The 21,309-nt window shown below is 42.7% G+C and overlaps 1 protein-coding gene across 9 annotated transcripts in view; it reads left to right on the top strand.

Moving 5' to 3' along the window:
- Nucleotides 1-19,718, top strand: part of ZNF185 (zinc finger protein 185 with LIM domain) — a 79,048-nt gene extending 59,330 nt beyond the window's left edge. For 4 of the 9 annotated variants that reach the window (XM_035113827.2, XM_035113829.2, XM_060270396.1 and 1 more), the window contains 11 exons: nt 968-1,063; nt 2,634-2,732; nt 4,151-4,234; nt 7,290-7,544; nt 8,880-8,978; nt 9,376-9,462; nt 10,969-11,037; nt 11,935-12,015; nt 12,615-12,717; nt 15,444-15,542; nt 17,456-19,718. In XM_035113827.2, the coding sequence (XP_034969718.1) occupies nt 968-1,063; nt 2,634-2,732; nt 4,151-4,234; nt 7,290-7,544; nt 8,880-8,978; nt 9,376-9,462; nt 10,969-11,037; nt 11,935-12,015; nt 12,615-12,717; nt 15,444-15,542 (1,072 nt within the window). In that variant the 3' untranslated portion in view covers nt 17,456-19,718. The remainder of the gene's footprint in view (nt 1-967; nt 1,064-2,633; nt 2,733-4,150; nt 4,235-7,289; nt 7,545-8,879; nt 8,979-9,375; nt 9,463-10,968; nt 11,038-11,934; nt 12,016-12,614; nt 12,718-15,443; nt 15,543-17,455) is intronic. The other 5 variants (XM_035113830.2, XM_060270397.1, XM_035113831.2 and 2 more) reach the window with 3 other exon arrangements.
- Nucleotides 19,719-21,309: the final 1,591 nt, after the last annotated feature.

Here is a 21,309-nt window from a genome sequence, read left to right on the forward strand (position 1 = left end):
TGACAATAGTTTTAGGATGGACTGGAATTGCCAGCTTACCCAGTCCCAGGATGGGCGACGGTTGCGGCCTGTCGCAGAGGGCCTCAAGTCCCAGGGAGCAATGCTGGGTGAGGTGGCCAGCAGTTGGGGAATCCCGAGGCTGGCTGCTTGGAGTGGCGGGTGTTCCTGTCATCTGGTTATTTGAATTCTGGCCCATCTGGCCAGGCTGAGCAGGCGGGGCTTGTAAGAGGACCAGAGTAGAGCAAGCTTCTCTCCTGTCTGCCCCTAGCCTACAGAAATGCTGACTGTGCCCACACTTGGGACTGCAGTCAAGCGAAGAACAACCCTTCGTCTCTCCACCCCATTTAGTGATGCTGTGGATTTTGTATGCCAACCTTCCTTCCTTCCTTCCCAGGGCACTGCACTTACTGGCATTCCTGTGGTTCAGTAATGGTTGCCGTTTTCGGAGCTAGGAAGGAATTTGCCTGCAAACAGATTGGCCCTGTTTGCAGGTTTTGCCTTCCCCATAGCAATAGCTGCAACTCGGCTCGATAAGGCATTAGGTGGAATCCTTTTAGTCTAACATCTGGCCAGGGGTGAAGTGGTGTATCACCCTTACCTCAAAACCGTGTGATCACAAAGTACCCTGTTAAAGGGAGCTAGGTGGAAGTTTCTGTCCAAAAGCCAAGACATGGGGCAGATGGGCCCTAGAGCTTCCTTCAGCGGCCTGGAAGGGCCATCCATGTAGACCTGTGTCTTGGGGAGAACTCATTAATCCCATGTGTCAGCCCTCTACCTGGAGGCTGAGATAATATACATCCAGTGCCTAAGTCAAATCCTACCTACACCTGGAATCAATAAAGTCACGGCCAATTTTAAATCCAAGAACATTGTCTTGTCCAGTTTGTTCACCTTCTATGGCTAGGTCTTGCTCCCTGGGGAGGTGTCACTGCAAGTGGGTCCGCAACCGTCTCCTTTCTTCTTGCAGATCTTTCTCTGACTTTGAGAAGAAGGCTATGCAAGAGATGGCATATGAGAGTCCAAGTGACACAGAATACAAAAAGGTGGAAGCTCATCTGGCAAAGTAAGGAGGCAGACAACAGAAGGTTCCACCTTCGCTGCTTGATATAGTCAGGGCAAAAGTCAGATGAGCTGCTTTCTTTAAAACCTTTCGCAGAAGCAGTGAGAGGAGGACCCTGTCGAACCTTCCCGTTGTTGAAGATATTTTGCAGCTTCACTGTCTCTAGTATGCCAATGGCATTTTTCACCTGTGCGTTTGTTCCTTAAAAGTAACTCTTGCTTCTGTAATCTATGTATATATAAGTGGGTCCCTGCAGCACTATGTTGCGGTGTGAAATGTTTGTCTCCAGAGTTCAAACAACAACGTTCCATTCCCTCTCCCACTTTGTTTTCCAGTTTTTCTCCAAAACTGTCAATCAGTATTCCATGCTTACTGAGCATGCTCAGTTTCCTTTATTTATTTATACTTAGGCCAGGGGTTCCCAACAAAATTTTCTCGAGGACCCCTCATCAAGCCTCTATTGTGACAAGGACCCCCATTAATTCCTAATCCTAAAATTAAAAAGTGAGAGCCAAATTAAGAGTCTTTTTATATTTTATATTTATACGTTTTTTACAGTTACAACAGAGTACTCCATCAGTATACAGTTAGTTTTAAATTTCAGTTCTTAATGAGATGAGTTAAATCTGTCCTTTGAGTCCATTATTTCTGAAATATTAGGTTCCAAACTTGAAACTTTCACTCTGAAATCCGACCGCATGTTGAGCCGATTCCTATATTTGTTTTTCATGAAACACATGGAAGAAAATGCTTGCTCACACCGATATGTGGTTGCAAATGGAAGGATCTTTTTCATTGCCTTATCTCCAAGTTTCTTGTAGTCCTTGCGGCATACAGCAGAACTACTGCCTCTATCTAATTCTAGTTTTGCGCTAGACTCTGCTCATGCAGGAAGCGGCCAAAACAAAAAATCTGTTATCATACGAAATATATTTAATATATTTTTTATTCTAATAGGATCTTGAGGACCCCTCTGGCATAGCTCGCGGACCCCTGGGGGTCCCCGGACCACCTGTTGGGAACCACTGACTTAGGCTACAGCCCTAATCCCTGGCAAACAATAGCAGGGCTTGATGGAGTGGTACAGCCCTACCACACACTAGGCAAAGCAGAAGGTGTGGTGGAGGGAGAGAGGAAGGAAGCCCTTTTGCTGCACGAGAACCCAGGATTGAATAGCATAGCATAGCATAGCATAGCATAGCAAACCAAACCAAACCAAACCAAACCAAACCAAACCAAACCAATCCCAGATCAGGTGATGGCATGGCTCATGGCAGTTCAGAGGGCTGGATTGTTCTCCCATTTATTTCAGATATTCCTTTTCCGGTCTTCATTGCCAGATTTACATTAAAATCAAATACACATTAAAACAAAGCAGCCAAGAAAATATACAAACTGTCACACAACCAGCAGAGATAAACTAGTGTGGCAGTCCTATGGGAAGCTTGCAAACAAGACCAGAGCTCACCCCACTTGTGATTCCCAACAACTGGTATTGAGAGGTATATTGCATCTGTATTCTTCTTTTTTCAATGGATAAGATTTGCCAGTGTTACTGTCTTTCCTCGGTCAGATCTGGTTCATGGTCCAGTGAAAGCAGCCTTAGTACCGGCATCCAAGGCGAACTCCTGAGAGCTGCCAAAAGGGATGAGTCAGAGCTGGAAAGTGCAAGGTGAGTGCAGGGTTCAAGAGCTGTTCTTGCTGCGGTGGAGTATCACTCTGTGAAAAGGACATTCCTTGTTCACAGAATGCTCTTGGAGGGTCCTCTCCCTGATGGAACTCAAGCAAGTAGCATCAGTTTCTTATCAGAAGCAAACTTCACTGGGTTTTCTGGCGTCTCCACCACTGCCTGCATATTTCCTCTGTTGCAGGGGAAATAAATGGGTCTTTCGGGCAGGGAAAGGAAGGAGGTATAATGGAGATCCTTCCCCCCTTTGTAATTAAATGTGAACTTGCAAAATTCACACTTCCCAAATCAATACACAAACCAAAGCCAAACTATCCTTCAAAACTTTCCACTTCTCTGAATTGTGTGATGTAGTTATCCCACCAAAGAACCCGTACACAAAAGTCTATATGAATGAAAAGTGCATGGGGGGGATGCATATGCTTGTGAAAACAATGTACATAGATGCATTCTGTTTGGGGGAAATTGCTTGCAAAAATGCATATACTAGGCAAAATCACATACCAAATTGTGCATATTAGAGGAGGTGCACATGACAATTATGAATTTTCATGCAGACTGTAGAAATAAATAAATGCACAAATATTTGCAGAAATGTGCCAAACTGAATTTAATATTTGGAAAAAAAAAAGATATATCCTATCTTAGAAGGGAGAAAGCTGTGGCAGTGCAGTTTTGAAGTGAACAGCTTCTCTCTATGTTTTCCACACAGTACAGTGGCGCCTTGGTTCTCAAACTTAATCCGTTCCAGAAGTCTGTTCCAAAACCAAAACGTTTCAAAACCAAGGTGTGCTTACCCATAGAAAGTAATGCAAAATGGATTACTCCATTCCAGACTTTTAAAAACAACTCCTAAAACAGCAATTTAACATGAATTTTACTATCTAACGAGAACATTGATCCATAAAATGAAAGCAATAAACAATGTAATGCAGTCACACAATCAGTCCATCAGTAGCTGAACTGGGTTCTACACAATCACAAAAACAAAATAAAATGAGCTGCAAAAACACAAAATAAAATAGCAAAAACAGACAGACCCCAGCGTAACACTCAAAACGGAAGTGTGGCACTCAAAATGGGAGCATGGCACTCAAATTGGAAGTGTGGCATTCAAAACGGAGCACATTTGGCTTCCAAAAAAAGTTCACAAACTGGAACACTTACTTCCGGGTTTGTAGTGTTGGGTTCCAAGTTGTTTGAGTACCAAGGCGTTTGAGAACCAAGGTATCACTGTATGCTGTATGCAAGGTTCCACTTGTCTCCAACTTGCTCACAAGGATTTGAGCAGGGATGCTTATTTTTCTGGCCATCTCCACCCAAATGCTCACAGCAATGGAAAGTTGGAAAGCATGGTTTGCACACACATACATATGTTTACATCCCCTCTATTTCCCTGGCAGGTCCAGTTCTCTCTCTATGGAGAGTGGCGTTGCCACTCCGGAAAGCCAACAGGGAGAGCACGGGTCAGATTCGGACACATCAAGGTAAGGAAACATGGAAGACTGCAGTGTCTGCAGGGTTGCCATTCCTCGCTGATCTCATAGTTTCATGCTTGAGCTGTGGCCTGGGAAGATGCTGCATTACCGGAGAGCCTGTAGGCCTCCAGATGTCAATGGACTCCAGCTCCCATCAGAAACATAGAGAGTCCCAGGTTGAAATCTTGTCTCTACCATAAACTGACTTAGGTAGCCTTCAGCAGGCTTCTCTCTCTCTCTCTCTCTCTCTCTCTCTCTCTCTCTCTCTCTCTCTCTCTCTCTCTCTCTCTCTCTCCTTGGTACCCACACCTGCAACATAGGGAATAAGCATGCAAGGTGAGCCCTGTTGGCTCAGGCCAAAGGCCCATCTAGTCTAGTTCTTACAGTGGCCAACCAGATACCTGTGGGAATTCCACAAGTGTGATATGAGTGCAACAGCACTCTGCCCACCTGAGCTTCGCAGCAACTAGTATTCAGAGGAACAGTGGAAGGAGAACATCACCATTGTGGCCAGCAGGTGCAGATAATCTTAACCTCTTTTAAAACCATTGAGTATTATTTACATTTCTACTACAGCAGGGAACCTATGTCCCTCTAGTTGTTGTTAGATTACAGTTTCCATCACCCCTGGTCATTGGCCATGCTGACTGGGGCTGATGGAAGTTGGAATCCAGCAACACTGGTTCCCTATCCCTGTTGTAAAAATATCATCCCCCCCCCCCACCAGTGCTCTGTAGGGTTGCCATTTCAACCTCTTCCTCTTATCCTGCTCTTTAAGAGCATCCTGCCATGAGAAAACAAAGCAAACAAAACTCTTTCTCCATTGTTTTATTGTTCCATGTGCACCTACTTGATTTCTATGTCTGAGGATGCTGTGAAATGGACAGGAGGAGGACAGGGGCCAAGCAATGGCAGGTAATGAAAGAGTCTCAGTTAGTAAATGTACATAATGGGTTGCTGCTGCTGCTGCTGCTGCTGCTGCAAGCTTCTGATAGATTTTATCTCTTCACTGAAAAGGATGAATACTTTTTTATAACATAGCCCATAACACTTCCCTAGCTGCGCATCCACAGAAGACAGCAAGCAGGAATTGCGTGCTCAGTGCACACCCTCTCACGAGTTACGCCAGCATGCAAAATTGTGGTTTATGCTGACGGCATGTTAAATTTGATGGGTTATTTCACCACAAACAGGGAAATGCCACATGCTGAGTATAAGCAACAGGAAGAGGGAGTAGAGCACCTGCTTTGCATGCAGAAGGTTCCACCACTCTAGCAGTGAAGAGAGATGTTTTCAGGGCCTTCTTGAAAGCCTGTGCCAAAGGGGGGCATGCATAAGTCATTCAGAAGGGAGTTCCGTGACTCTCAGCCTAATCAGCCATTCCAGCAGACACACAAGGAGGGCCTTCAATGCAGATCTTAGTGTATGGGCAAGGTCATGATACCAACCTATGTCATGATGGTTATGACAGTGAAACAAATATTCACCTGCTATGACTTCGGTTCAGTTGCCTCTTGTCTTTTCCATGTTTGACAAGAGACAAAGCATTTGCTTCACTTTCCCCCCTTGTTATATGAAAGTTGCAAATCATTGATCTTTGTCCCTCTAGGCTCAGCATCTTGAGTTCTTGAGTCCCTTCCCAAACATTCTAGCAGTTGATCTCATTTGTTCCTGTCTTGTGAATCCATTTAAATTTTACACCTTTCTTAAAGCGGCAATCAAAACTGGGTGTAGTATTAGTATTTTTCAACTTGCTTATCCTGTGGAACTGTGCTATCTGCACTCTAGGGCTTCCTGAGATGAAGTTTCTCTTGTTGCGTTATTTTTTCTGGCATATTTACATAATCTTCTCATTTTATATTATCGCTTTACGGCCAATCATTTTTAAACCTAATCCTATTCTTCTTATTGTTTACAGTCCTTCTCGGTTTTGTGGCACTAGTTAATTTGACAAACACGCTGACAGAAGTGGTTAATGAGAAATCGGAACATCACTTAATTTCAGGCTGGCAATAAGCATATTGTGACCTATTGTGTGTCTTGTTAATCAGTTAGAAACCAAAACACAGGTCAGATTTTCAGTCAGAATGAGAGGAGGATATTAACTTCTTCATATGTTGTGTAGGACTGTGCCAAGGCCTTTATTTAGAATGTGAAATATGTTCATAGTGCATTATTTACCTTTCTACAGTCTTTTCATCCATCTTCCACTGAGTTCTCCAAATAGATGCTGCTAACTCTGAAAGTTCCTCGTCTAGCTCTTTCAGCATCCATGGGTATACCTTTGCATCCTGCTGATCAGAATTTATTTCAAATAGCCAAATATTCCAGAATGGCAATCTGGTTTAGAAAACAAAACAAAACATGTCTACTGAACAAACTTCATTAGATTTGATATTTTGGCTATTTGTTTTTATTCTCATTAAGCTTTCATCATTCTTTAGCTCCAAATCCAGCTAAAGTTAGTTCCAACAGTCCCATTAAACGCAAGAGGGATTCATTGGGACTAACTTGTTCTACTTTTTTCTATAGGATTTACCGTAGCTGATCTGGTGGCTTAAAAAAAGGGTGGTGCAGCTTAGCTTTCTGGCACTTTCCCTTATTTTTCAGACTGGTTAAAAATTTCCTTCTTTATCACTCAAGTGTTCTAATCCTAAACACATTTATTTGGATGTGAGATCTATTGATTTCTGCTTTGGATTGCTGCCTTGTTTGTCCTTGACTCTTCCTCCTCCTCCTCAGCATTTAAATAGTTTGCAGTTTTGCAAACTATTTGGCATTGTTAGCACCACCAGATGTTGTGGGTTTCCTTTTCCTCCAGCTGCTTTCCATCTGGATAAATTTACCCACTGTTACATATTAATACATGCCAGGACTTGCAAACTATCTTGCTGTCTCCTCAGCTTTGGACAGAGGAGACAACATTCTATCTTGTAAAGCAAACATGGTGCTGAGATTCTCCATGTTTTATGGATGAACTACTCCAATAGTTAATCATGCCAGATAGGCAACGGAGTCATCTTCTGAGAGATCTTGCTATGATGACAATTAGGATTTATTTCAGTCTCTCCAGGGGGGTTACTTTGGGCATGTCAGAGACAAGTCATAGGATGCCAACCTATATGGACAACCCCAGTGTGTTGGAGAGAGATCACAAGAGATCGCCATATCTGGATTGCCAACCCAACAATACCATCAGCTCAGAGACTAGGCATGGAATGTCATCATATCTGAGCAACCAGCCATCCAATGCCAGGAAGTTGGAGATCAGTCATGAGATAACATCATACCTGAACAACCAAGCATTCAACAGTGGAAGGTAAAGAGGCTTTGAACAGTCCAAAAGACCTAAGTAAGAAATCCATTGAGAGCAGTAGAGTGAAAGTGGTGTGGGAATTGGACCTGAGAATCTTATGACCTGGTTCAGTTCAGTTGGATTCCGGTCTGTATAGTAATAAGAGTCTTCAGAAGTCAGTGGAAGCAGTTACTTACGAATCATCACAACCAGATAACATGATAGCAAGGAGGCAGGATATGCAAGAACACCAGTGATGGCTTGAGAGTAGGGAGGAAAAATCAGCTCATGATAGCTGCCATGGATAGCATTATTGCAATAGGCATCACCATTATCCTAACCTTGCTGATCCCATGCTTGTGTGCATTCCTGTTCAACCCTCTGTGAGTAAAACATGGTTTAGCTGAACTTCTTCTTATCCCTGCAGCGTGCTTGTCCTGCAGAACATTTTGAAATATGTGGCTGACTTAGTTACTTCTCATGCTAGAATTCTATGTACTAATAGCAAACTCATTCTTCAAGTATCTATCTTTGTCCATCCAAAATGGTACAGTCTGTGTGCAAGACGGAGAATGTAAGAATAGCTCAGGTGGGTGAGGCCAATGGCCCATCTAGTTCAGGACTTTGATCTCACATTGGCGCATCAGATGTCTGTGGGAAGCCCACAAGCAAGGCCTGAGGGCAGCAGCCCTTTCCTCTCCTGCGGTTTCCAGAAACGGGAATTCAGAAACACACTGCCTTTTGACAGTGGAAGCAGAGAATAGCCATCATAGTTGTTAGCTCTGTTCTAGGTATCAGCAGGCTTGAAGGAATATTGAGGTTTATAGAAGTACAATAAATTCTCTAATGGAGGGGTGGGGTAATCCAAAATAGGCAAATGGGGACTTAGCATGTTCAGTGATCATGGAATACTGGCTGGTTTGTTAGGGGAAAAGAATGGGGAATTGTGGGAATAGGAAGCAGTGTCCCGGAAAAGAACATGGCTGGCTTCCAGGAGCATTATCCAGTGCCATATTTTGTTGGTGGTGACTATTATCAGAGAAACATGTACTGTGCAAGAACTGAGCTTAATGTGCTTTAGAAGCACAAAGCAAAAGGCAAAGTATATTTTACTAGAACAACTAAAGGTTAATCCAAAAGGAACAGGGGCATCTGCATAATGAATAAAAATGTATATGTATGGACCAAAACAAGGACCTTAATTTATTTAAAATGTAGGAATGAGTGTTTTTTTAATAATGCACATGTACTTTGAAAGCTCACTTTGGTTATTTAGGGACAACCCATAAAAGGCATAATCTAATTTGTTCTTACATTTCTTGCTGTTTTGCTAACACTGATATATCTGTTTCTTCCCAGTATGTCCTACTACCCCTTCAGAGATGGCCCAATAACTGGCTCCCCAAGGAGCCACAGGGTGCCTTTCTATAAGGACATTTGTGACACAGATATCAGAAGGTAAAGATGAGGTGGTTAAATAGGTTTGGGTGGGATTATTATTCACCCATGACAACCTGCCAAAGCTTTAAATTTAGGATTGCTGGCACAGATATTTGGCCCTAGTTTGTTCATAGTGCTGGGAACAGTATCTCGATGAGGTTCCCTGTATCTACAATTCCCAGGATTCTTTGTGGGAAGCCATGTGCTTTAAATGTATGTTGTGGAGGTGACCAGCGCTGATGTTTCTTGGACTCTCTACACCTGGCCCTTATACCAAACATTCATTGATGTCTGCTCAGGCAATAAGGGGATACAGCAGGGATGCCACACTGAATGTCTACCCTTCTCTAACACATGCCACTGAGCTGACATCTAACTAGATGTGCTGCTCATCTAATCTCCTTTCCCTTGACAGGAATTCAGATGAGAGGGCTGCGGCAGCTTCCTCTCGGCTTAAGAATCCTTCGGCCTCTGGTTATGACTCAGACCCCACCACATCAAGGTAAAAAGTGGGGGTCAAGGGGAAGCTAGTTTTCATGGCTATACACTCCCACACGTCATTGTATACTGCTTGTGACAATAATACAATGACAGAACTGCTTGGTGGTTCCCAGAATGTGGCCTTCATTTCTGCACTTCCAGAATCTCACCTTCATCTCTATGTTCTAAGGAGATCAGGATATTATACAAGTTCCCCTTTCTCCTACATTGATTTGGCACTATGACCCTGTCAGGTAGATTAGGCTGAAGACTCAGCTACGTTGGTAAAGCGCCGTGGAGTCCCGTTTTTCACCAATGGGATTTCCCTGTATGAAGTCTATAACGTGTTTAACTGAAGCACTTCTTTGTGTCTAGATCCAGCCTGAGAGAGGTCATGGCTAGCCCAGTCACCTGAGAAGGGCTCATGAGGAGGTTGCACTGGTTAACTTCACCCATAATATGGCACTGTGGAGGAGTCCAGCATGCATGAGTCTGTGTGGTGCAGTGGTTAGAGTACTGGATGGAGATATTGGAGGTCGGGGTTCAAAACCCTACTCACCCTTGAAGCTCACTGGGTGGACTTCAGCCAGCCACATCCTCTTAACCTAACCTATCTCACTGGGTTGTTGTGAGGATAAAATGGGGAGAAACATGTATGCCACCTTGAGTTCCTTGGAGGAGAGGCAGGCTATAGGTTTAACAACAGCAATAATAATAATAATAATAATAATAGTAGTAGTAGTAGTATTCATCTGTAGCCATATATGGCCCCTTTGCAAGACTGCTGCATACATCATCAGCAAGAGCAGGCAATGTTATTCATTGCAACCTCACGTACCCTTCACACATGCTTTCAACCCATGAGGGTTTTGAAACTTATTATTATTATTATTATTATTATTATTATTATTATTATTATTATTGCTGTTGTGAAATTCATTGGATTCATTGGATTCATTAGAACTCCCCTCTGGTGACCTTCATGGCAGAGCTAGGGATCTGAATGTGGCTGTTCTTGCTCCTTGTCTGGCACTCTCTAAACCAGTGGTGTCTAAACTTTTTTGAAAGAGGGCCAGATTTGATGAAGTGAAGGGCCATGGGGCCAACCAAAGGGCCAACCTTTTTGGGGGGATTGAAGTTGTTGAGCTTTTTTTAGGATTTTACCCCAAGAAATAAACTGCCACAGGGCCTGGATTAAACCAACCGGCAGCCTGGATTAGGCCCCCGAAATGGACTTTGGACATGCCTGCTGTAAACACTATATCACACAGACAAATATTTATACTCCACTTCCACCTTGAGGTGGTTTACAGATGGAACCCCATCCCACCCTGCTAAGACATAGAAAAAATTATCATTAAAAACAATTAAAAATGGATAGAAATAATGTGATATAGATAGATAGATGATAGATATGATAGATGAGAGAGAGAGAGAGAGAGAGAGAGAGAGAGAGAGAGAGAGAGAGATGATAGACAGACAGATGTAGAAAACAACCTGTTCAAAATCTGTTTCTTGCCATTTTTAGCAAAGGCCTTCTCTTCGTGAAGCAATCAGTCAACAGCACAGAGTTGTCATCCTCACCACGTTACAATAGGTAAGGGAACGAAATATGGAGTGGATGGGTGCATCTATAATTGCCTCAGCAGCTTGTAAGCCTATGCCATTTTGTTTTGTTAGTTTGTCTTTGGCTACTTTGGCTCTGATGACCCAAAAATGGCCCCACACATGTAGAAGATGCCTCAGTTGGCTCCCCCAAATTTGATGATGTAGTAGATGAGAAAAGGCATGGATATAGGAGGGGATAAATAATCTTCCTTTTATGCAATATTTGATTGCAAAGTCACTTGAATAACGCAGATAGGGTCCAAAGAGAGAAAATCCTGATCACACTTTAATGAGGAAAACTGAACGAAAACAGGCTATACAGTTCTTTATGGAGAAAAGAACAGAGAGGTTTGTACAGTGGTACCTCAACTTACGAACGACTCGACAACCGAATTTTTCGACTTACGAATGGGGAAAATGGCTGCACGCTTATGAATTTCTCGACATCCGAAAGGAAACCGTGGCAGTTTTAGATAGGGTTTTTTTGACTTACGAATTTTTAGATGGGGTTGCTTCGACTTACAATTTTTTCCGTTTCCAATGCATTCCTATGGGAAATCGTGTTTCTAATGGAGCTTTTCGACTTACACATTTTTCGACCTACGAAGGTGCCTTCGGAATGGATTAAATTCGTAAGTCGAGGCACCACTATATACAGAAGGGAGACATGCAACCAAGCCTACAGAGGAAAAGCTCCCTCAGAACTACACAGCCATTCATGGCATGTGCTACCTCTGCAAATATCATGCCATTCTGCCTACTTGCTAAGTAACACCTCCACCTGTCCCCTTCTTGGCTAGTTGACTTTAACACTAAAATAATTAACCCTTAAATTGTACATGTAATGTTGTACATGTAATGATGTATTCTTACCTTCATCCCCCAGTCGCAGCCTGGCTGATTTGTCTGAACTGGAGAGGACAAGCTATAGCAGCGCCAGCTTTCTGAATAGCAGCCCCCCAAAAAGGTAGGATTGTTTGTCAGCCTGGAAAGCTTCATTATAACAAATAATTACAATGTCCAAGTGATAATTCCTACAATGGGACAACATTACATACTTTGGAACCAAGGGGCATTTTTTTTTTTTTAAAAAAAGGTTTTTATATAAGGAGCCTATTGGGTTGCTCCCACAAAATTATTTTCCTCTTTTTTCCTCATGCATTTTCTTCTTCTTTCTTTTGCTAGATTTAGGTTTTAAAACACTTTTGTACAAAATTGGAAAAGCAGGAAAATGCAAGATGTTGTTTAGATGTAGAGGCCATAGCAGTCAAGTTCTCCCCTTTTTTTAAGGGAAATTCCCTTATGCTAAATAGAGAAAAGGGAAAACTTGACAGCTATGGTAGAGGCTGTGAGATCCATGGCCTTGTGTAGGGAAGGCAAGAAAAATACAGCATTGTGGACAACTGGCGATTAGCTCTCCTGATGCTTGTTTTTGTTCACTTAAATCAGTCAAGAGGAAGGCTTCAGTTAAGAGCAGTGACACTTGATGGGCAAGTTGGTGGTGGTTAACCCATTCCCCTTATATGCATTCCTAAGTCCCTAAGTCCTCCTCCTCCTTTACTTCAGGCCAACTGAAGACATCTGCACTTATTGTGGCCGTGAGATCCGTAACTGTGCTAAGATTACCATTGAGAACCTCAGAATCTGCTGCCATGAGTACTGCTTCCGGGTAGGTCCCTCTTTTTGCCACAATTCATGCGTATGGATCTATATGGCAAGGGGAAAATGGGGAGGTTGTATCATATGGGAACAACCTCACACTTATTAATCAGAAACCTTTGAAAACAGTAGTATACAAGTATCAAGATGTCTTTTTTCACCACACCAAGACCAGGCACAAAAGTAGGGTATTGGTTATACAATTTTTTTTTTTGAACATACTTTTTATTAATTTTACAAAATACAAAAAAACAAAAAAAACGGTACATACTTAAACCCCTTTTCCACCTCCTTCCTACCCACCCACATGGGTCCTCCCCTGCCACAGAAGTATCCCATGTATGTGGACAGTCAGAGATGGTCCATTTTATGCTTGGATTTCTGTCCCCCTCCCCCTCCCCTGACCCCAAAGCCCCCCCCCCTGCCACCAGGGAGCTCCAGCAAACCAGGGCAGTACGCAGGAGGACATCCATCCAACCATCTATTGTCATACCAAAAAAGAGAAAAAAAATAGAAATAGAAAAAAGGGAAAAAAGAAAGGGCAAAAAAAAGAAAAAAACAATACAAAACAGAAATTTTTTTCTTACATTCATAGTTGTAAAACCATATTTTGTGGGCTTCCCCTCCCCCCCCCTTCCCCGGTTTTCCTCCCTTTTTTATCATCTGCAACAGTTTCTTACTTTATAAAAATACACCTTTGTATCTTATACAACTTATAAATCAATTGTTAACATTTTCATCTAATACTCAAATCACTGAAAAATCAAACTCCCATTTTCTCTTCCCGTGCCTAATTTTTTTCTCCCTCTATAAGCCTCCATATTTACACATTTTCCAAAATCCATTCACTTTTAAAACTATAACTATTCTCAATTTAACCTTACATCCCCGATACCGGCTCCACCCCCCCAATCCAGCAAATTCCAAAATTCCAAAATCAGCAGACCAGTTATAAACCTGTTAATCCATCCTTATAATCACAACATCCCTTTCCCTTCACCCCACCCCCTGTTTACAGTCTTTTACCATCCAGGCCACCACACAGGACCCCTGGATTTCTTCTCTTCTCTGCATGTTTTTTCCTTCTTCCCTGTGGGCGTTCTGGAGTTCCAATAATACCAATCGTGCCCCCCTCAAAAGCAGGGCACTCCATCCAACTTTTTGTAGAGTAGAGTCATCATTTTTTTCGTGGTGTGCTTCATTTTGTGTTGAATCATCACAGTCCTCATCTTCATCTTTTCCTTCCAAATCATAGTTATCATCATTGTCATTCTCACATTCATCTTTTTCAGTGTCAAAAGCATCTCCTAAAAAATCATATTCCGCCATCACCATCTGAAATTTTTCCTGTAACTCTTGCCGTCTTGTCTCCTCTTGACATAGCTCTATTCTTGTTTCCCACATTAAGGTCAAAACAGACCGCTGGAACTCAGGGGAACACTTCTTTGTTGACATAATTCAATCCTGCCAAGGTCAAAACTTGTCACGTGGGGTGGAATATGATCACAGTTTATTTTCTCGACTCCATTTTAACAAGCTGACTGCATTCTTCAAGTCTTGTTAACAATAAAGTTCTAACTCACATTTCACAAGCACTTAAACCAAAAAAGAAATTCCACAAAGTCCAGGAATACCAAGTGAAATAAAAATTGACTTATAAATCCTGATCAACTCACTGGGTTGTCTGGGCTGCCGGCTCCCAAGGGAAAGAAAGGTTTATCTTAGCCTTTACCTCTTGTTGCAGGGCAGTCATAAATCACAGTCTCTCTCCCCTTTTCACCCTGCATCAAAGGGGAGATTCTCTTTGATGCCTTTGAGGGATCCTTTTGAATTACAAATCTTCTGTTTATGGCTTCGGGTTTCTATTTACTGTCTCTTTGTTGCCGTTGGGGGGGGGTGGCTTCCTCTTTTCTCCCCTCTCTCCCAGATCCAAATTGTTTTATAATCCAAATCGTGAGGTTACTTACAGTCTTTTCCAATCATTTTATTTTCGGAAGAATCCAGCGCTCTCCGCCTTCGGCTTGAAGCTTCTCCCTGCTAGAATAACGTTGCCGCTCAAAATGGCCCCCGCGACTTCTACCCTCCTCACTCCGGAGCTCTTATTAGAGCTAACCGAAGAGTTGGGGAGTCCGGATTGGGTCTATGCCGAGCAAATTGCCCCCGGGACGCCCTTCCCGAGGTTCTAAGGGGCGCAGCGTCGCTCTCGCTGCCCTCCCCACTCCTAGCAGAGACGGGCCGTCTCGGAGACGAGACGAAACCCCGCCGATCGGCGTTGGCGCTGAACCAGGTTATACAATTTATTATCTGCTATCAGTCCCTGGGCTCTGTCAGTTTCTGGTACGTTTTGGCAGCCCCAGACAGGAGAGAATGACGAGGAAGGAGAAAGAGCAGCTGAAAGCTGGGCAACCAGGGTGGAGGAGAGAGAAGGGAGGACCTTCCTGTGTAAGATGGGGAAGCAGATCTTCCAGCTGTCTCCACCATCCCTCCTGTAGATGGTAATTCAAGGAAATTTAGCATTCGGTGTGTTTCAGAATCTTCACAAGCACCTGTTCTTTGTGTGGCTGTATAACCGATGTGCAATATTTGAAAATATTAATAAGCTTGCTGCCTGTAACCGAGATGTGTGAATAAATATCTTCTTTTGTATGCTGCCACCCTACCAGTTTGGGATTCTTCTGGATATATCCTTCTTTGGCATATTTCAATTGCAGCTATTTCTTCCTTCTCTCTCCACAGTGTGGGATTTGCCACAAGCCAATGGGAGATCTCCTGGATAAAATCTTCATTCACCGGGACATTGTCCACTGTGATAAGTGCTATGAGAAGCTCTTCTAAGTGAGTGGGGCATTTTCTCTGAAGCATTAAAATGGGATGGAGAGGTAGAGGATAGGAGGAGGGAAATACACTAGTATAGTATACAGCATTGTTTTTCAACCTTGGTTTCCTTGATAATGTTGGACTATAACTCCCATCATCCCTTTCCATTGGCTAATCTGGCTGGGGCCGATAGGAGTTGCAGCATCTGGAATGAGACCCATGGTTGAAAAACACTGAGGCAGAGGCTAAATACCGAAACAGAAATATTGCTGATTATATCTACCTATCTATAACTTTTAGCTAGTGCTGTACACACTTGGTCTATAGAAGAATTTCCCACCCTATCTGTAGGCAGAGTAAGGAGTAAGGAGGGGACATTTCACTGAATTTCAGTAGGGGAAGGAAGAATTGTCCAGCGGTTTCTTTTCCTTCCCCTCCTTATTCAAAGTTTTTTTTTAATTTGCAGGGAGGACACCTCCCACCCTACAAAACAAAACAAATCACACACCCCCAGGATACAGCAGATTCTCCAACAGTTTCTTACAGAGCAGACCTCACTGTTAGTGGTAGCAATAGCCAACTTCTCCCTCCTGCAAACACACATCCACGGCTTTGTGCCCTGGCCTGCATTTTGAAGCATTGTGGGAGTTAAATGGCAGCCAACACACACACACACACACAAAACAACAACAACACATTTTTTAAAAATGGAGAAGAAATGGCAAAATATTATTCTTTTTGTGAGGTGGGTGTGGGTGTGGGAATGGGAATTTTCTTTTCTTTTTTTCTTTTCGCCTCAGCTTAACTTTAAATTCAAGGGGTTGTTTTACTTGGGAATGGCTTTGTGAAGTTAATGGACCTAAGTCAGTCATATCCATTCATTTCAATGGGCCTACTCTTAGTATGATTAACATTGGATACATTCCCTGTCCCTGACATCAGCAACATAGGGATAATAATGTCCTGCATTGTCGGATGTTACAGGTAATGAATGCGGAATACTTTCAACACGGTTAAGGAATTCTAGGAATCCTAATGATATGTTTTGTCATCGTTGTAACTGCTGTAATTATATACTAATAATATGCTTGGCACCGATGATGCAGGCATAGTGTGGCTGCGATGCATAATGTAGCTGGATCTGGATCACATAAACATCTTATAACTAATCCCTTTCCTCCAGGGAAATCAGGATAGTATACGTGATCCTTTTCTCTCTTACCCATTTTATCCTCAGCTGCATGACTGAGTGGAAGGATTTGAACCCTGGTCTCTCCAGTCTTTATCTGCCCTTCTAATATCTCCTCCCTCCAAGAGGTAGGGCCATAGCTCACTGGTTTGCAGTTAGAAGGTCCAGGTTCAATCCTCAGCATCTCTAGGTAGGGCTAGGAATGTCCCCCTGTCTGAAACCTTGGAGAGCCATTGCTAGCCAAGGGGGAATACTGAGAGCTCAGCCATGCTTCCACTTCTTGCATGCCTAAAAAGCATTGCCCTACTCCTTCCACAGGGAAAACTCATTCTGTAGTGCTGAATCAGAGTAAACGTCAATGTGGAGGAAACAAGAATTGCTGTTTGATCCAGCAAAATGCTAAAGAGCTGTTTTCCCCAGGGGAAAGCAGTGGGAGAAGAGAAAGTGTGGATGAGGCCTGAGTTAGATGGACTAACAGTCTAATCAGGATAAGGCTGCTTCCTACATTCCTATGGCTGCTCTGTTGTAGCAGCCAATCTGGTTGTCAGCCTTCCCCCATCTTTGGCTATTAACTGGCAGGAGCAGCAGCTCAAGTTTGCAGTAGTTGCCCGTATGCAGTGGTATATTGCCACTGTGCTGTTTTGCATCACTTGCTGCTTCTTCTTCCAGAGTGCCACTGCTTTGCTGTGTTCCTTGCCTAACCAGTTCATTATCGTCCATTCATTCTCCAATTTTCTCTTAGATTTCCATTGGCCAGAAGAGCCTAACCCAAGAGAAGACCATAGCCCACGTGGGCCAGGATGATTTGACTGCCTTCTGACCAGCGAACATCTGTTCTTCCTCTTCTCTTATGTTACTCTTCTTTAGCCACATTTTCCTAGGGAAAGCAATTCACACTCACTCCTTTAACTTTACTACCTACATTCATTCTGATAAACTCATCCAAGTGCTAAAGTGAATGAGATGCAGAGGGGGAGACAGGGACAATGTCCCTATCTTCCAGAGACAACCCTTATTTCCTGGTATTAATCTCTTTAAAAATCCTGTCTCTGGTGGCTAAGTTATACAATGTTACACCAGGCAATTGTCATTCTGCATGTTCCAATGCATTTCCCCATCAGTACTGGGGGGGGGGGGAATCCAGGTTATTTATTGGGGGGTGGAGGGTAGGGAGCAGGTTTGTTGCACGAGAGAGCTGAATCATATTTATTTGTGCCACCTGAATTTGCTGATACGTTATTGAATTCCACCTGAAAAAAGTGACAGTCTGAAAACATCCTATGTTTTGATTTTGGGGTGCTTTTAAACAAAATCAACATGGAGACGTGCACACCTGGGAGGGTGGCCATATGTCCTAGAATGCAACTTTCTGTTTGAAGGACTGTCTGATTCAAGCTTAAAGGAAAAGTACTATAAGAAGGCAGATCTGCAGAAGCCTTGAAGTAGCCTATCAACAGCACCTTGACAGCAGAACTGAGCAGGTACAGGTCACACAGTCTACCCCAATATGCTATAATATTTCTATTATATTAATTATTTCTAAATTTGTAGCTAGACATACAAATGAGCATGTGCAAATTGTATGCAAATCTGTGACCTGTTCTTTTTGTGCACGTATGATGCATTTCCTCTTTTGGAGCTATGTGGAACTGGCCACCCTTGGCACATACGGAACGGGCATAGCTCAGTTCAAACATGCCTTGTATGCATAACATTAAACTCTGGCATTTCCAGGTGTTTTGTTTTTAAAGGATCATGAGCAACAGGGGATTGATAACATATCCCAAGATCCTGGACAAATACTGCCATGCAACAGACATTTACTGAGCTAAGAGGACCCATATCTCTATTCATTATAGGACAGCTTCATATATCCAGTAATGATGTATTTCAGAAATGAAATGTTGCTGAATGTGTTTGAGTTGCATTGTAGCTAATATGTAAATGCTCTCAGTTATGTTGTGGGTTTGAATATTCTTAAGCTTTTTCTTCTTTTAAATAAAAACTGCTCAACAGGTTATTCACAGGGTAAATGCATACAGATGTACAGCTGGCAGGCCTACACAGTGTATAATAGTGACTGCATGAAAGGCGTTCCCTTGTCATCATTCTTGGTGTGAGAATAGGGTTGTGTGCACATGAATGTCCTTCATCATCATGAAGTAGTGAGTGGTTGTCTTTCTCTCTCTCTGAAAGTACATAGAGCTGAAGGAGGAAGTGAGAAGAGTGACAGTCTTTCGCACTTCCTTTCAGCTCTATATGCTTTTCAAGACTTAGATTAATTCTACAGGATCTGAATTTTATCAGATCCCTTGGAAAAGCTTAGTACATGTATGTAAGCTTTTTTCCTCTGTCACTAGGGGTGATGATATTTGGGGATAAACTGACCGTGGCAGTTACTCAAAAATCCATATAGTAATTTGGATATTATTATTTTTACAAGAGACATTGCGGTAGGAGTTTAGAGATGATCACTGGAGAATAGTGTGAGGGTTGTATGCCTGCCTGGCTGAGAGGGCTCCAGTAGAATATTAGTGTTTGTTGTGGCTGCTAATTAATAAGACCACCATTTTAACTCAACATACTAAACTTATTACAGGACCTAAAAATAGTGGTGACCGTTTTAGACTCTAGACTTGTCTTCTCATGGGGGGCTTTTTAGATAGTAATGTCTATTCCTTCACTTCAAAGAGTGGTTTGCTATTTCCCCTTCTGAGTGAGACCCTCTACCTCTGCCCAAAAGTACTGTCAGGCACCAGGGTGTTTTGGCTGGCTCATTACAACATTATGAAGCAAATATGTTATGGCTCATCCACACTCCCCTTTGTGCCTCATTTCTAGGTACAGGTCTGGTCTCTCCAGGTCAAGGTGATTTATTCCCTCCCAGCACTTTCCCCAGGAAAATCTGCATTTTACTGCTGAATTGGAGCAAATGGCAATAAGATTTTCCAGATTGCTGTTTGCTCTGATTCAGTAGTAAAACACACATTTGCCCGGGGAAAGCATTGGAACAAAACAAAAACATAACTGCTTCGACACGGACTTGGAAAAACCAGAGCTGTGTCCAGAAGGTGTGGAGCAAAGGGAAATGTTTACGACCTTTCTCCTAAACTTCTTCTCTAATTTTGAGCCTCAGGCTATAGCTACTTAACTCTTGCAGAAATTTAAGACAAAACTCTTGCAGAGTTTTCAGCGAACCTTCTACATGGTGAATTGCTATATTCATCAAACCTTTCATGTTCAAGTTTTAAGACATTAGATTTTTCTTTTATCATGCCCCTCATATGTTTTAAAGATATGCCTCCAGTTAAAATACCTGCTGCTCCTGCAAATTACCAATTATTAGTACACAAGCATGCAATAAAACCTGGTGACTTGGGCAAGATCTTTTGTTAGAAGTCTATGGTCAATATTTAACTTCTAGGCTGACTTCTTTTTCTGCAGGCTTTAGAGCACAGATTTTTATCAAGCAACAAGTGTGATTTCAGAAGTTGTTTAACTGATTGCTTTATTTCCTCAATGACATGTACCGCTGCAAACTGCTTTGGGAAGGGAGATATAGGTCTTATAGATGTTTTGCGTCATTTTCCTTGCCAACCTATTTTCTTTGAACCAAAAGTTTAATCTCTACATAACAGTTCTTCTAATAAATGTTATGTGCAGAAAGCTGACTTGAGTTCTTAATTGTCTGTGTGATGTATTTCCTGGTCCTACACAGCATTCATCATCAACCTTCAGTCCCCAGATTTTGTTGGTCTATAACTCCCACCATTACTTTTGGCTAAGCTGGCTGAGACTGATAGGAGATACAACATCTGGACTGAGACCCAAGATTGAAGTGCACTGGTCTAAAAAGTTCACATTGTGGCACAGAGGAGAGCATTTGTTTCCAGAGGAAAAGCACATTTCTCATTCTTGTGACTCCTGAGAACTGTGGCAATGTGTTATTTTAAAGAGGTGGCAGCTAAGGGAAATTTGCAAAAACAACAAAATGGGGAAAGTGGGTAGATTTCTGTCTCACACCATTATCTCTGTCTGTCTCCCATTGCCATTAAATTGATTAGTACTAGATTTAGGAATGGAGGGAGTCCTTTGCACAACACATGATTCACTTAGGCCACAAGATGGGGAACAGGGCATAGTTCAGTGGTAGAGCACCTGGCTTATATGCAAGAAGTCCCAGGTTTAGTCCCTGGCATCTCCAAGCAGGGCTAGGAGAGACTCATGCCTAGAACCCTGCAGAGCATAATAACACAAAGCCTGCTGGGTGAGACCAAAGGTCCATCTAGTCTAGCAACCTGTTCTCACACCAATCAACACCAGATACCTTTGGAAAGCCCACAAGCAGGACACGAGTGCAACAGCTCTCGTACCCTCCTGCAGTTTCTACTGCCACTAAATCTAGACTAGGAGGAGCCAAGCCTCCGGATGTTTTGGACTACAACCTGCAACATCCCTGACCACTGGCTAAACTGGCTGGGGCTTACTTGCCCAGCTACAACACAACAGCCCTGCAATACTGTCAGTTGAATCTTACTCTGGTAGATGTTGCCCACCCGCTTTTTCTTTTGGTCACCTACAGCCCCAGGGGGTAAA

The sequence above is a fragment of the Zootoca vivipara genome, chromosome Z (genome assembly GCF_963506605.1).
Source record: "Zootoca vivipara chromosome Z, rZooViv1.1, whole genome shotgun sequence".
NCBI classification, from domain to species: domain Eukaryota; kingdom Metazoa; phylum Chordata; class Lepidosauria; order Squamata; family Lacertidae; genus Zootoca; species Zootoca vivipara.